General features: G+C 34.7%; 1 protein-coding gene across 2 annotated transcripts in view; it reads left to right on the top strand.

Moving 5' to 3' along the window:
- Positions 1-2410, top strand: part of LOC129953792 (protein Skeletor, isoforms B/C) — a 49214-nt gene extending 46804 nt beyond the window's left edge. For both annotated transcript variants that reach the window (XM_056067252.1, XM_056067253.1), the window contains exon 9: positions 39-2410. In XM_056067252.1, the coding sequence (XP_055923227.1) occupies positions 39-2075 (2037 nt within the window). In that variant the 3' untranslated portion in view covers positions 2076-2410. The remainder of the gene's footprint in view (positions 1-38) is intronic.
- Positions 2411-14821: the final 12411 nt, after the last annotated feature.

The raw sequence follows: 14821 nt of genomic DNA, 5'->3' as shown, positions 1-14821 counted from the left end.
ACTCAATTTATCCCTTTTCTTTTAATAAATCGTTTTAGGCTGTAAAAGTGTTTGCTGGCGTCCACAAATCACGGTCTGGCAAGGTCACACCAACCGGCGTTGGCCGCCTGTGCAACTGGACCCCAGATCCCGATGGCCCTCCAGCTGATGACTTCCAATCTTTCGGAGCCTATCAACGTACCCTGACGCTAGAATGTGACGACGGCGAGCCTGGTGTGATCACTTGGACGCCAGACCGTAATACACCTGACACCGTTTACTATCACTGTTACACGCATCGCCATCTTGGATGGAAGATACATGTGCACGATAGTTGCGATGAGGGTGCTGCAGCTTCGGAGATTGATGAAACCATCGCCCAGCCAGAGGAGGATTACACAGCCGAATCATCGATTCGACACGAAACTAAGGTCAGCCCAAACGATAATTTTTTATTGAAGCATCAAACAGATTTGATTAAGAATCACAATATGAACGGAACACCGCCAAAATTGAGTTTTGAATTATCGAAGTCATCGGAAATAACTAAACTGATTTCAGATGGAATCCGCGCTGCTGAGGCTCTCGAGGAGAGTTTAAAAACCCGAAAGGTCCCGTCATCGTCATCATCATCATCAATATCGTCATCATCAACTTCAGGTCAGATGTTTCCACCTAAATTCCCACAAATTTCAACATCGGCCCCGGAAATCTTGAGTGGAGAAACCATGAAAAACCTCAGCTTACCAACCAACATGCATCCATCTATGCCACAGGACCCACTAACATCCCAGAGTTCAGGACCCATCACTTTTCTGAGACCACCCCAAACTAAAATGCCCTATAGACCCATCAAACGCCGTCCTTATCCGATGAAAAAGGACCGTCACCCTATCAAGCGTCCACATCCACCATCCCTCTTGGCGTCTATGATGCCAGCTCCAAGGCCAGTTGCCATTCCACAGCCTTCGATGATAATTAATCATTACCGCAAACCTATTCCCTCAATGATGAAACCCTTCCTCAAGGATAAGCCATATCCAGTTAAACCGGTACCGTCAGTTTTGCTCCTAGGTCAACCGACGGAATTGGACTACAAACGTCAAACGGAACCACTTCTAAAGGCAACCAAACCGAAACCGAATGGCATAATTCCAGTACCATATGCTGATATAGCCCCGCAAGAAACAATCCAGAACTTTGTTTTTGCCTTCAACGGTAACGGCAATGGCCTGTCGCCCAAGGAAAAAAAGCCCCTGTTGCCCGAAAAACTTCCCACCATCGTTTATAAGACCCCCTATGAAGTGCGAGAGTCCCAGGAAGATATCGATCTCACTGCCCTGAAACCAGCTGTCAACCAGGGATTCAAACCCGATACCGTGGTAGTCGAGGGTGGATTCAAGCCCATAAATCGGAAGAAGACTGATGAAGAAGTCATCGGGGAGAATGTGGTACAAATTTCACGACGAAAAGACGATCCCGGTTCTGAGATCGACGAAGTTATGGAAACCGACACCCTTTTCCTCAGTCAGGACAATTCCCAAAACCAAAACTTTGAACCCATGTTTATTCCCTCACCACCAGACAGCACCAACGACACAATCATCTACAATCAGAGCACGGCTGCCAAGTTGACGGCCAACCTGAGTGACATGGAGATAGAAGATGGCGACGACAAAATGGCCGTCGCTGCTGAACGTGTTGACACTTACTATCTCCCGCCCGACAAGAAGCCAACAACAAGCCCCCGGCCGCTTCCAACAGGGGCTGTTGTGACATACGATGGCAAAGCAGTTCTTGACACATCGCTGGTAAATCCGCCAAAACTTGAGGCTCGCGACACCCTCAAAAGTACTCAAGGTCTGTCAAAGAGCGAGTCTCTAGTTCGCAATACTCCTCAATTTGGACCCTTCCGAGGAGAAATGCCTCCGTCTATTCCAGATTTTCTGGCCACAGCGGAGAATGATAAATCTTTCTCAAAACCAATCACAGAGTACACAAATCCTCTGACACTTGAAGGACTTACATCAACATCTCGTAGCGTGACGTCATCACCCATTTCAACAAAACTTAGTCTACTCAAATCAACATCGTGATGAGAGTCCATTTTAACACAAAACTTAGCAAATTTTCTCTATAAATATAATAAAAGCGGGATATTCGTATTCTTGAGTGGGTTATTCGCAAAGTCTTCGAAGTGGGATTCAATTTATTTTGAGACTACGAATGGGCCCCGGTGTGACACGAATATTCGTAATATTTTAGTATTCATTCATTATTTTAGGTAGGTACGCAAATACGAAGACCTCCATGCATACGTGTTTTCTGTGGTATATTTAATGTTTGTTTTTGGTACTTAATTTTTTATCATTTTTGTTTCATTAGGTACCTTATGTAGTAAATTTAAATAAGATGCTAGTTTATATTTTTTTTAAATAAAAATTAAGTGATTTTTTACAAAAATAATAAAAAAGAAGGCTATAAACAATCTTTTCGAATAATTTTAGATTAAGTTGATTTATTTTTTTAATGAAAAAAAAACGAAATTTATAAAATTTAAAAAAGCGTTCATATTTATATTTGTATGTGAACTTTTTTTTTCAAAATAAAAAAAATATGTTCAGAAAAAATTGTGTGTTGTTGTTGCAATGGAATTGTTTTTTAAGGTCAAGTATAGGTAAGCTAGGTTAGGTTTATGGGCTGGCGATTGATAACTTTATCGCCACACTTAGATTAATGTTTGTACATGCATTTCGGTGTTTTTTTTTAACGTGTGGGTCGCGACCCCTTAGGTTTTTTACAGGGGTCGCTACGATACTTAAGAGGAATTCCAAAAGGCTGAGAAAATAATGTAGTTAAAAAAAACAATAAAGTCTTAAAAGATATTTTAAGAAAAATGATAATTAAAGGACATATTCATTGGAGTCAAATAAACAAAAAAAAAATGAACCAAATTAACAAAAAAATATTCTTAATGCGAGGGTTGCGCCTGTTTTTCAGAAAACAATTTCTTCCATCGTGGATCCGTTTTTGTTACATTGAGAATTAAATCGTTTTCCAAATTTAAGTGATATCGTTCCCTGCTTTTAATTTGGGCCATTAATGAAAATGTCAACTCGCACAGGTACGAGGTGGTAAATAAAATCAAACACTTCAAAGCCTCTTATGTTAATTTAGCGTATTCTAATTTCTTTTTTAACCAAAAGGTATCTTAATTGACAGACTTAAATTCAAATTGCAGCATCTCATCGGCAGATACATCCAGCAGACTTTCCTTGAGCTTGATTGCCAAATTTGTCTCATTTCCAACTTCATTTAAAACGGATTTAAAATCCACCTTTGCCCAATATTCTTCGATATCTTTTCCATCGGGAAGTAATGACACATTTCTTCTTTCAACACCATTTTCATACTAGGTATAAATTCCTTGATATTTATCTCACATACGACTTCGTCAATAAAAGATTGTGTCGAGAGAAATGAATCTAAGTGGTTTTGATTAAAAGTCGATGACCAAAATTCACTTTTGTTGGTAAAGCCATGGATTTTGTCTTTAGCAGTGATGACATTTTCATCCCGCCCTTGAAGACTTTTATTCAAGATATTTAAATGCTCAAATAAGTCAGAAAGAAAAGTCAATTTCAAAAGGAATTCTCAAAGAGATTTAGAGTAAAGTGATAGAGTTGTGTAACGATTTTGGTCTATGCACATCAAATGGAAGCGTTAACGGAGACATTCAAGGAGAGCTCACTCTTATTGGAAAACAGGGCAGCTCACTTATAGACTATAATCCCATAGGTGGAGAGTGGCATGACATAATTCAGGACTTCGCGGTTTTAGAACAAACTTATTCTGACCATCTTCCAATAACTATAACCGTTAAAGGTGATAGTGACCAAGTTCATTTGGTAGATGATAGAACCGTAGAAATTAATAAATTAAAATGGAGATCTTCTAGCAGAAATGCAAATGAATTTAAAGAAAAAGCCAGCCAGTTAACATCGATGAGAATTTCTAGAGCAATTGCAGATTTCATACCAATCTGCGAACTGGAAGTTGTTATTCAAGAAAAAGTCTTATGAAAAAGTCATCCACTTTACACAAAAAAAAAAAAATGAATGGCACGACTACACCTGCGAAAAATTAAAAAAAAATCCCGGTCGTTCTTAAATTTGTTGAGGAAAAATTATCTAGTTACAATCAAAGCAGAGTACGTAGAAGCCAAGAAACAATATAAACAAGTTTGTACCGAAAAAAAGAGGGCTTTTGAAGAAAAATTGGAATAACATTAAGTAATTTTAAAGATTCAGCGGAATTTTGGATGTTAATGAAAAAGCTCACCGGAAATGCGGGAACAAAATATATTACAGTTGATGAGATGAAAATTCACTTTGCTAATCTATTTAGTTCAACGAATCAACCTTATTATCATGATAGTTTACTTGATGAGCAAATTACGAAAGGCGAAGTAGAAGATCTGATGAGGTCCTTAAAAGATGGAAAAGCGGCCGGCGGGCTCCAACGTTATACCGGCTGAGTTGTATAAATACAGTGCTAACATTTTTAAGCAGAAATTATCAGAAGCTCTGAATATAATTTTCAAATTTGGAACTGTACCAGATCATTTCTGTGAAGCTTGGATACTACCAATTCTTAAGAAAGGAGATCCAAAAGAATCAGCAAATTATAGTGGAATATCTTATTTTACGGAGCCCAGGTTTTTGGGGAGTGCATAAATATGAACCAGTGGAATATATATTGAGATTTGTTCTCAGAAAAATTGTCTACGTGCCTATAAGTACCCCATAGTATATGTACTACCTGGAAACAGGACTCACAACACTTTTCATTTCAACACTGAAATTAAATACAGATTATTTGCTAAAAGTTTAAAAAATGGAGGACACTAGGCTTCCAAGCTTATTCTTCAGTATGCAGGTCTTAACAAAAACCTATTTTGTAAGGATTGGATTAATCTTGCTGCCAACTACGGTATGTCGATTAATTTCTTGGACATGAATGCTGACAATTAGAAACGGTCTTTGTCCGAAAGTAATATCTCTAACAGACAAAGATTGTCGACTGAGATAAAGTTTTATGCCAATGCCTACTCTTGTTTAGTAATAGGCACAGTTTTCAAAATAAGAGGAGAGCTGTTAAAATTGAATTACCTGCCACATCGAACAGAGAAAGCTGAAACATGTAATATTTGCAATCTACACGAAAGTTAAGACATTACACTTTGTGGCGACTTGCCCTATACTTAAGAAGATTAGGCGATATAACTTCGGGAAAAATAATCTCACACAAGGAGAATTTCCTTTCAACTATCTGAATGGTGCTCTACAAATTTACCATTGAAGCGATGAACTACAGAGAAGAATCCGCAAAAAATTTTTTTTTAAATTCTTAAGAAATATTTTTGCTAGTTTGATTTCAATATACGTAGATTAAAGTTTTTAAAACCATTTGCTATTTTGTGTTAAGTAAACTAAAAATTATTTTTATTTGCTATTTTGTTTTAACTATACTGAAAGTTACACTTTTTTGCTATTTTGTTTTAACTAAACTGAAAGTTACATTTATTTACTAAAAAAAAGCCACAAATTGCGCAGAATCGGTGAACTTGCATGGACACAAAAGTACTTTATTTTATTTTATCTATGACTTGATCACGAACATCAGCCGCCATATCGCTTATCCTGCGTTGAATGGTATTGTCAGAGAGAGGCATAGTTTTGAGTTTTTCGACCTCTTCTTTGCCAATTATAATCTCCGCAATATCTAAAGCCGCTGGCAGAATCAAATTAGCGCCAATAGTTTTATGTTTTCCTGCCTTAGCCATACGAAAATCTACTCGATAACTAGCTAGCAATTCTACCACAGTTTTTTGAAGTTGAAGAGCTTTGAATTTTCTTTCAAAAAATTCCACGGGTTATTTTTTTTCGTTTGGATGCTTTTTATTGAGGTGGCGTAATAACTTCGATGGCTTCATGCCTTCTCTTGATAAAGTTTCAAAGCAAATAACACACTGTGGTTTATTCGCAATCATAGTAAATCCGCATTTCAAATAATTCCATCACTTTTTTATTTTGTTCCATCACTTCCGGTAGAAGTTGACGGTTCAGAAGTTGGAGATGTTAGAATGTATGAAAGAAAAGCTCTTAAGGCTATTGCCACATTATGTTAATTAAACAAAATTCAAGATATCGAAGTTCGAGCTATCGAAGTTCAACGGTACGAAAAAAGCAATTGATGGGGGGGTCTCCAAATATTTGTTCGTACTAAAGGCTCCGTGTCATGTAAAAGTTGAAAAAACACTGCCCTAAATTATTAAACTTCCCTTAAAGAGTTATTAAACCTATGATGTTATGTGTTGCCTTGTTCTAGCCAATTAGAAGCTTTAGGCTGCTTCTTCTCACATCGCGACCAGAAATAAAATAGAATTTACTGGAGTACACGCGCTTTATTTTTTACCACCATTGTCTACTATGGTAGATCATTTCTTTACAGCTTAGTGGTGGGGGCAAATCCATTTGTGGTAAGTCTTTCACTATTTTTGGTGGATCTATTTCGGGCTCTGCAACATTCAGCGCATCTACCAACTCGCCTCATCTGTTCAGATTTCCCTGAAAGCATCCGAATTCTAGTCCTTAGTTCCCTAGGAATTGTTTCAATCGATAACCGGTTATCATTTTGTATGACAAGTTCTGCAAAAAGATATACGCCTCACAATTTTTTCATGGCTCACGTTCATTTGGTTAATAACAAGAGCGTTGGTACCAGCAATATTCATTAAATCAAAAATACTGTAAGTGGCCATCGGCGGCAGTTCCTTAGAACACTGTACTGTTTGCACATTTTTTCAACAACGTCAACACCACACTTCGTACGATTATAAAAAGCAATTATTTCAGGTTTGCATTCTGCATGCGAATGCGGATCAATTGCTACATCGTAATGCATTGTCAAAAATGTAATTTTTGTTTCTTTTTGGGACATATGAAACATGTGTCACGTCCTTCTGAAAATTTAAATCTTGATTTCTATAGCTTTAGAAGCCTTAAATTCCTTATGTATTGCAGGTAGCTGGTGGTACGTTTTTTGGTCTTCTACCAAACAATTCCGCAAAAGATATATTATCTGATTCCGAAAAGCCGTCAGAGCCGTCCAATCCAGTTTCGAAAGTTTCGATTTCTTGAATTTCCACCTCACGATTACCAACCAGGTTTTCAAAATCCAGTAAAGGTACAAGTTCCTCGTCTTCACTGTCAATATAGGATCATCGAAGACATCACCTCAAAAAGCCATCTCTCTAGCCTCTAGATCTGAATTACTCATGATGAAAAACCGTTATTTTCTAAGAAATCAGAAACAGAAAACTGCTGCCTCCTGATTTCTGAGTTACTTCAAGCATAAACTGTGGGTTATAGAACCATAGAGTTATGTTATATAATTGAGTTTGAAGTTTATGCCCAGGACCGCTTTATAGCTTCAATAATCTCTTCAGTAATTTGTTTGTATTGTTTTCCTTTCCTAGACTTCATTGTCCACCAAATACTTTAGAAAACTGCGGAAAATCTTGTTCCAGAATCGATTTTTATGTGATTGCCGTCATTTTAGAGCTTTGAAAATCCAGCTACACGGCCTCGTGATAGGTGATTGCTCCTCATACCACTTTACACAACCTCCATGTCTGTGCCGTTTTACAAGATAGATGTCTTCCTTTCATAAAAAAGGAAATACAGCTATATCCATCAGGCCCGTCCAAATTATTTTTTTTCATCGCAAAAGGCGATGCATGGCATACCAAGTTGTATTCCACCAGATATTATTTGTTTCGAAATTAAGGCGTTGGCTCTTGCGATCAGCATTCTATGATGGTTTTTTCTTCATCACTATTCATATTCATTCTGTATAGCCTGAGCAACAGTCGATCTACTAGCATTTTTACCCTAGCTCCTACCTTGAAATTAGCTGCCTTTCCTCAAATGATGTGGCTTTCTTGACTCTTCCTTTGTGGTTTTTCCATACCTCTCTGAGTCGGAGTGTAGTTGTATACAGCATTTTAACTTCTTTTAATTTTGTTGGCTATAAAACGGATGGTTTTTCCGAAATCCCTGTAAGCTCGAATTTGGCTTATTTCCTCCTTGGCTAGGCCCTTGCCTCTAATTATAATTCTTGTCCCTATCCATGTGACACGAAGTGTACTTCCACAATTGGACTCAATTGAAATTTTGCGACAGCAGACAGCATTGAGTTTTCGAAGCATTAAATTCTACACGATTTTTTAGGATGGGAATCTGAAAACGAATATGAAAAGCTGAGGGTACTGTTATCAGCGAAACAATTTAGTGGCTAAGAAGTTTCACCCAAAAGATCATTGATACATTTCATAAATATAGAGAAAAAATATGTCGGAGAAAAAACGGAGCCCAGTACTTCTTTGGTTTAACCGTTCGAAATATAGGAACTAACCCAACGAAGAAAAATGTATCAATACCAAATTCACGCATTTTCGATAAGAGAGCTTGATGCCAAACTTATCAAATGATTTCGAAATATGAAGCACAAAAATCTTACTTTCACCAAAACGATGTGAAGATTTTTTCCACTGTTCAGTGAGATAAACCATGGATCACCAGTGGACCAATTGCTGCGAAAACCGTTTTTATAACAATGTTGGTGGTATTTTGCAAAAGATGGGATTCAAAAAGTACCAACCTAGCAAAAGTAGTTTCAAGTTTATTTTTCTTAATAACGGTAATAAGTGCGGAATTATACGTATTGCACATTCAGTGACTTTAAATGAAGAATACAAATATATTAGCAAGGAAGAAGAAGAAATTAATTATCAAAATTACAAAACCTTCATTTGTATTGAAATAAAAATATGTAGTCAACATACACGAAGTTCTCTTGTTTCATGTGTCTCTGGGACAGCCGTCGTGTCGTGATGAACAAAACTATTGGTCACAAAAAGTTTTGCCAGTACGGCAAGATCTAAATGCTGGCACCAAAAATGTGATAAACAATACTTTAGTTAGCCAAGACCTCATCATAATTCCACCACTTCATACTTAACTCACGCAAGTTTCCAATATACTAAGTATAGACAAATTTAAAGCTGGTGTTTTTGATGGGCCACAGATTAGTCAACTCAAGCCATAGAAATACTTAATAACAGGAATAAAAATAAAGGAAACAAGATTTGTTGTTGAGTAATGAAGTGATGTTGACGTGTTGGGAACCATAGAAGCGGAAATAATTTTGAAAATACCTAAATTTCGGACAGATTTTAGGAGTCTTTTTTATGCAATTTGTAGAAAACGTTTGATGTCCTTATTTTTATTTTACTTAACTAGAAATGTATTTCATTAAAATGAGATATTGAGACTTTCTGTGTGATGCTTCTTAAATTCAATATTTTCAGGTAATAAGTATTTTAATTAAGCTTTTGTTTTTAAAACAGAAGACAACACACAAAGCTTTCTTTTTTTTTCTTTTCAAATTAAAAGCTTTAGAATACCTAAACTTGCAGCGAATTTGTTTAAGAGGTTTTTGTATTGAATTAAATATTGGTTCAAACCTTCAATATATTTTGTTATCTAGTTTACAAAAAGGTCAAGTATTGGTTTTGCAATTTTTTAGATGTAGAACAAATTTTTTATTTTCAAAGGCAGTAAGAAATGATGCCAAGAAAAACTTTTATAACTTTCCAGTGGTGACTTTCTAATAAAGGAATCAGTAGTTGAAGTTAAAGATGTTTCTTTTCAAGATATTTGAGCACTTAAATCAATTTCCTATCATTTTGAATTTTATTCATAAAATGAAATAAATTTGAAGCATGTAAGGTTCATCAAGTTTTAAGAAGGTAGTTACCTCAGACATTATTACTACATTATTTTTGGTACAGTAGTTTGTGCATTTTTTTTTGTTTTTTATGTTACAGAAAAATCTGAAGAGCAACTCTTTCTAAGGATTGTGCCATACTTTAAGGATGTCATTCATTTTATAAAATTTCATTTTTTGTTTGGACCTTTTCACAATTAGTTATAAAATTAAAATAATTTTTTCTTTAACTTTCTTGGAAGTCATTGCAATCGTTCTGATTTGCCATATATCGTTATTAATTAAATTATATTTGCACATTGTGACGACACACAGAATAAGATAATAAAAATAAAAAATTATAGTTTTTTTTGTTACAAAATATTAAATCTAGAATAATAAAAATAACGTTTTTGACTTGTAGCACATTTTTGAAAACAAATCGAAGTCAGTCAAGAAACGTGTCCAAAATTGATTTTGATTCAAATATCTTGTGAATAACAAAAGAAATTGACTTCAAACTCATAATACCTTATACAATATAGTACTGTTGTTTATATTTAAAAACCCATGTATTTTTTGTAAATAAATTAGAAACCTACTGAATAGATTTAAAATCTAGAATATATGGACTGAAGAGTCAACTAAAATTTTAATTTTGAATTTAATTGCAGTTATTCAAAGGTCAATTCTACTTTCAAGAAATATCATTTGTATTTTTCTAATGGCACTTAAGCTGAGTTGTAAGTCAAAATTTAAAGTTTTGATTAAATTAATGCAACCATTAAATTTCTTTTTTAATTTTTGTTCTCAAAATCTAGTTTCACTAAGACGACAGATTTTAAATTCTAGAGGCCATGAAACGTCGAAAAATGCAAAAACTTAATTCGAAAAAAGAATTAGAAAAAAGGGGATGGGATGCGACCCAAACTGAAAACTTACCATTACGTCTGTCGATTTGTCTTGCTTAAAAGTTTGTCTATTTGTACTCGTATATAGTACCCGTAGCATGATGGTTAGTGTAGATGTAGTACCCGTAGCATGATGGTTAGTGCGTTGGACTGTCATGCAAGGGGTCTGGGTTCAATCCCTGCCTGTGCCACCTTAATTTAAAAAAATAATTTTCGCGGGTACTGCCTCTTGCGAGGAATTGACAAATCCTCAAGAGTAATTCTTGTCATGAAAAAGTGCTTTCTCAAAACTAGCCGTTCGGATTCGGCCCAAAATTGTAGGTCCCTTCCATTCCTGACAACAGTACTCGCACACAGGAATGGTTGAGAGTTGTAAGTCACTAGGCCCTGGTTCACAACGGACTGTTGCGCCACCCCATTTGATTTGATTTGATTTGTACTCGTATCAATTTTTATATATTTATTTTACTATATTTTGTAGATTTTATTTTTTATGAAAAAACGGACTGTTAGATTTTTATATAAAAATTACTAAATATTGAAAACAATATTTTCTGTGAAATAAAATAAGCTTGAAGCCAATATTTTTAACTTCCCATAGGAAGTTATTGTAATGGGTCCGATTTGTCAAATTGAAAATTTTGACATTTCTCGACGTTTCAAGGTCCCTAGAGCCGAAATAAAAGATTTTTAGAAAGATGTCTGTGCGTGCGTGTGTACGTACGTTTGTACGTCCGTACGTTCGCGACGTTTTTTTCGTCGTCCATAGCTCAAGAACCAGAGGAGATATCGACTTCAAATAAATTTTGCTATACAGATAATAAGGCAGAAAGATGCAGAAAGGGCTCTCAAAAAAATTGCGTGGGTGGTTTTTTTACCATAGCAGTTTGAAAAAAAGGTGAAAATTTTGGTTAACCCCAAATATCTTACGAACCAAAAACGCTAGAGACTTGAATTAAATTTTATATAATATATTGTAACATGATACCAAACAAGTATATTTTTTGAAAAAAAAACAATATAACGGTTTTTTTTAAAATCAATAAAACTGAAAAAAAAATTTGTCACCTCCAAAATTTTACGACTGAAATATGATTTCATCTCTAAACTAATTTTGTGCAACGAAGAATAATGTTTTTGACATCTCATAAAATTTTGAGAAAAATCGAATTGACAGTTTTTTTATAAAAAATAAAAATCTAAAAAAAAACATTACTCAAAGTTGGTAAAAATTGAATATCGATTCAAATATCTTTTCAAAAATTTGAAATTTAAACTTCAAGCTTATTTTATCTTATAAGAAACATTGTTTTCAACATTTTGAAAAATGTTGAGAAAAATCGAATTGACAGTTTTTTTACAAAAAATAAAAACCTAAAAAAAAATGTATAAAAGTTGGTAAAAATTGTTTTTCGACTCGAATATCTTTTCAAAACTTTGAGATATTGGCTTTAATTTACTTTTATCTTTCAAAAAATTTTGTTGTCAACATACAATTAAAGTTTGAAAAAAATCGATTTGACAGTTTTTGTACAAAAAATTAAAAACTTAAAAAAAATAAACAAAAGTTGGTAAAAATTGATTTTTGACTCAAATATCTTTTCAAAAATTTGAGATAATAGCTTCAAACTAATTTTTACTTATAAGAAATATTGTTTTCAACATGTGGTAAAATTTTTCAAAAATCGAATTGACAGTTTTTTTTACAAAAAATAAAACTCTAAAAAAAACAATACTAAAACTTCGTAAAAATTTACTTTCGACTCAAATAGCTTTTCAAAACTTAAAAATATTGGCTTGAAACTTATATTATTTTACAGAAAATATTGTTTTCGATATTTTTATATAAAAATCCAACAGTTCGTTTTTTCATAAAAAATAAAATCTACAAAAAATAGTACGCAAATTTGGTAAAAATTGATACGAGTTTATATAGACAAACTTTTAAGCAAGACAAATCGACAGACGGGATGGGAAGTTATCAGTGTGGGTCGCATCCCAGCCTCTTTTTAATTTTTGAAAAGCTATTTGAGTCGAAAGTAAATTTTTACCAAGTTCTAGTATTGTTTTTTTTTAGAGTTTAATTTTTGTACAAAAACTGTCAATTCGATTTTTTTCAAAATTTTACTAAATGTTAACAACAATATTTTTTGAAAGATAAAAGTAGTTTTAAGCCGATATCTACAATTTTTGAAAAGATTTTTGAGTCGAAAATCAATTTTTACCAACTTTTATTAATTTTTTTGTTTAGGTTTTTATTTTTGTAAGAAAAACTGTCAATTCGAGTTTTCTCAAAATTTTATCAGACGTCGAAAACATTATTTTTCGTTACACAAAATTGTTTTAGATAAGAAATCATATTTTAATCGTCAAATTTTCTAGGTGACAATTTTTTTGATTAATAAAAAAATATCGAAAGTGGGTGGCACAACAGTCCGTTGAGAACTAGGACCCAGTGACTTACAACTCTCAACCATTCCTGTGTGCGAGTAATGTTGTCAGGAATGGAGGGAACTACAGTTTATATGCCGAATCCGAAGGGCTAGTTTTATAAAGTACTTTTTCATGACAAGAGTTACTCTTGGAGAATTTATCAATTCCTCTCAAGAGGCAGTACCCGTGAAAGGACTTTAGATGGCACAGGCAGGGATCGAACTCAGGACCTCTGGCATGACAGTCCAACGCACTAACCATTATGCCATTTTTTTAAACTGCTATGGTAAAAAAAACCATCCACGAAATTTCCCTGAGAACCCTTTCTACATTTTTCTGCTTTATTATCTGTATAACAAAATTTATTTAAAGTCGATAGTACTTCTAGTTCTTGAGCTATGGTAGACGAAAAAATGTCGCAAACGTACGGACGTACATACACACGCACGCACAGACTTCTTTCTAAAAATCTTTTATTTCGACTCTAGGGACCTTGAAACGTCGAGAAATGTCAAAATTTTTAATTTGACAAATCGGACCCATTACAATAACTTCCTATGGGAAGTTAATAAATATGTTTTTATTATTGAAAGAAAACAAATTTTAGAGGCAATTTAATAGGAACCTATTGGTCCGTCTATGAGAAGATTTAAATTTTCAATTCTTGGCCAAATAAAAACATGAAAAAACGCCTTTAAACCTTAATTTTTAAGTTTGAACTCAATCTACTCCAACGAACGGATTAAGGGGACCCACTTTTTTCGACTTCTCTATTATCTTAATTTAATGTTTCATTAAAATCTAAATTTCGAATTTTGTACCTCTCAGTGATGGCTTCAGCAATTTGGACGAAAAACCGTCTTGATTTGATTACCTGAATTAAAAATTGGAATTTTTGTTTATAAAGGATTTTTCAACAGGGACGCTACAAAAGTAGAGCGACAGGGACAGCTAACGATACCATATTTCTCGCCGCTTTTTTGACATTTTTCTTCAATAAGGTTTGCTATTTTATGATGGAAAGATATACGAGTCAACAACGAGTCGAAATTATTTAAATTTACAACCGAAATTCGGAGTCAGTGGCCTCAAAGTTAAGATTTCCACGTCCAATTTGTGGTCGTCATAATCGTCCTAGCAGATCAATAATTGAGCATCTACAGAAACTTCCAGATTTCTACACCTCCCAGATGTTTTTGAGAGGATAGGACATTCTTGGAGGATGAGTCAATCCATTTTTACACAGATGGGTCAAAAATAAAAGAAAGGGTTGGTGGAGGTGTGTACTCTGAACGACTGATAGCCAGGCCGCTATCAAATCTCTGGACTCTGTCTCTACAAACTCTATAACAGTCCACAACTGTCGATCATCTCTAATGGAGATGCCACTACAGTTTAATATTCACCTTTGCTGCTTGCCGGGCCATAGAGACATTCCAGGAAACTGTAAGGTAGATGAACTCGCCAAGAACGGTACAGTACAGCCCATCCTACCACGTTTAGCAAGTACTGGCATACCAATCGCTACCTGTAAACTGCTGCTAATGCAAGAGGCTCTGAGGAGGGCAGGCACCAGGTGGAACAACATCACCACGTGTCAAGCCACAAAAAACATCTGGCCAACACTGGATTTAAAACGTTCAAGGTGCTTGCTCTCTCTAAGCAGA

Source organism: Eupeodes corollae, chromosome 1, assembly GCF_945859685.1.
Source record: "Eupeodes corollae chromosome 1, idEupCoro1.1, whole genome shotgun sequence".
Lineage (NCBI taxonomy): Eukaryota > Metazoa > Arthropoda > Insecta > Diptera > Syrphidae > Eupeodes > Eupeodes corollae.
Note: the sequence above shows the minus strand (reverse complement) of the source record. Positions and strands in the feature narration are given on the sequence as shown.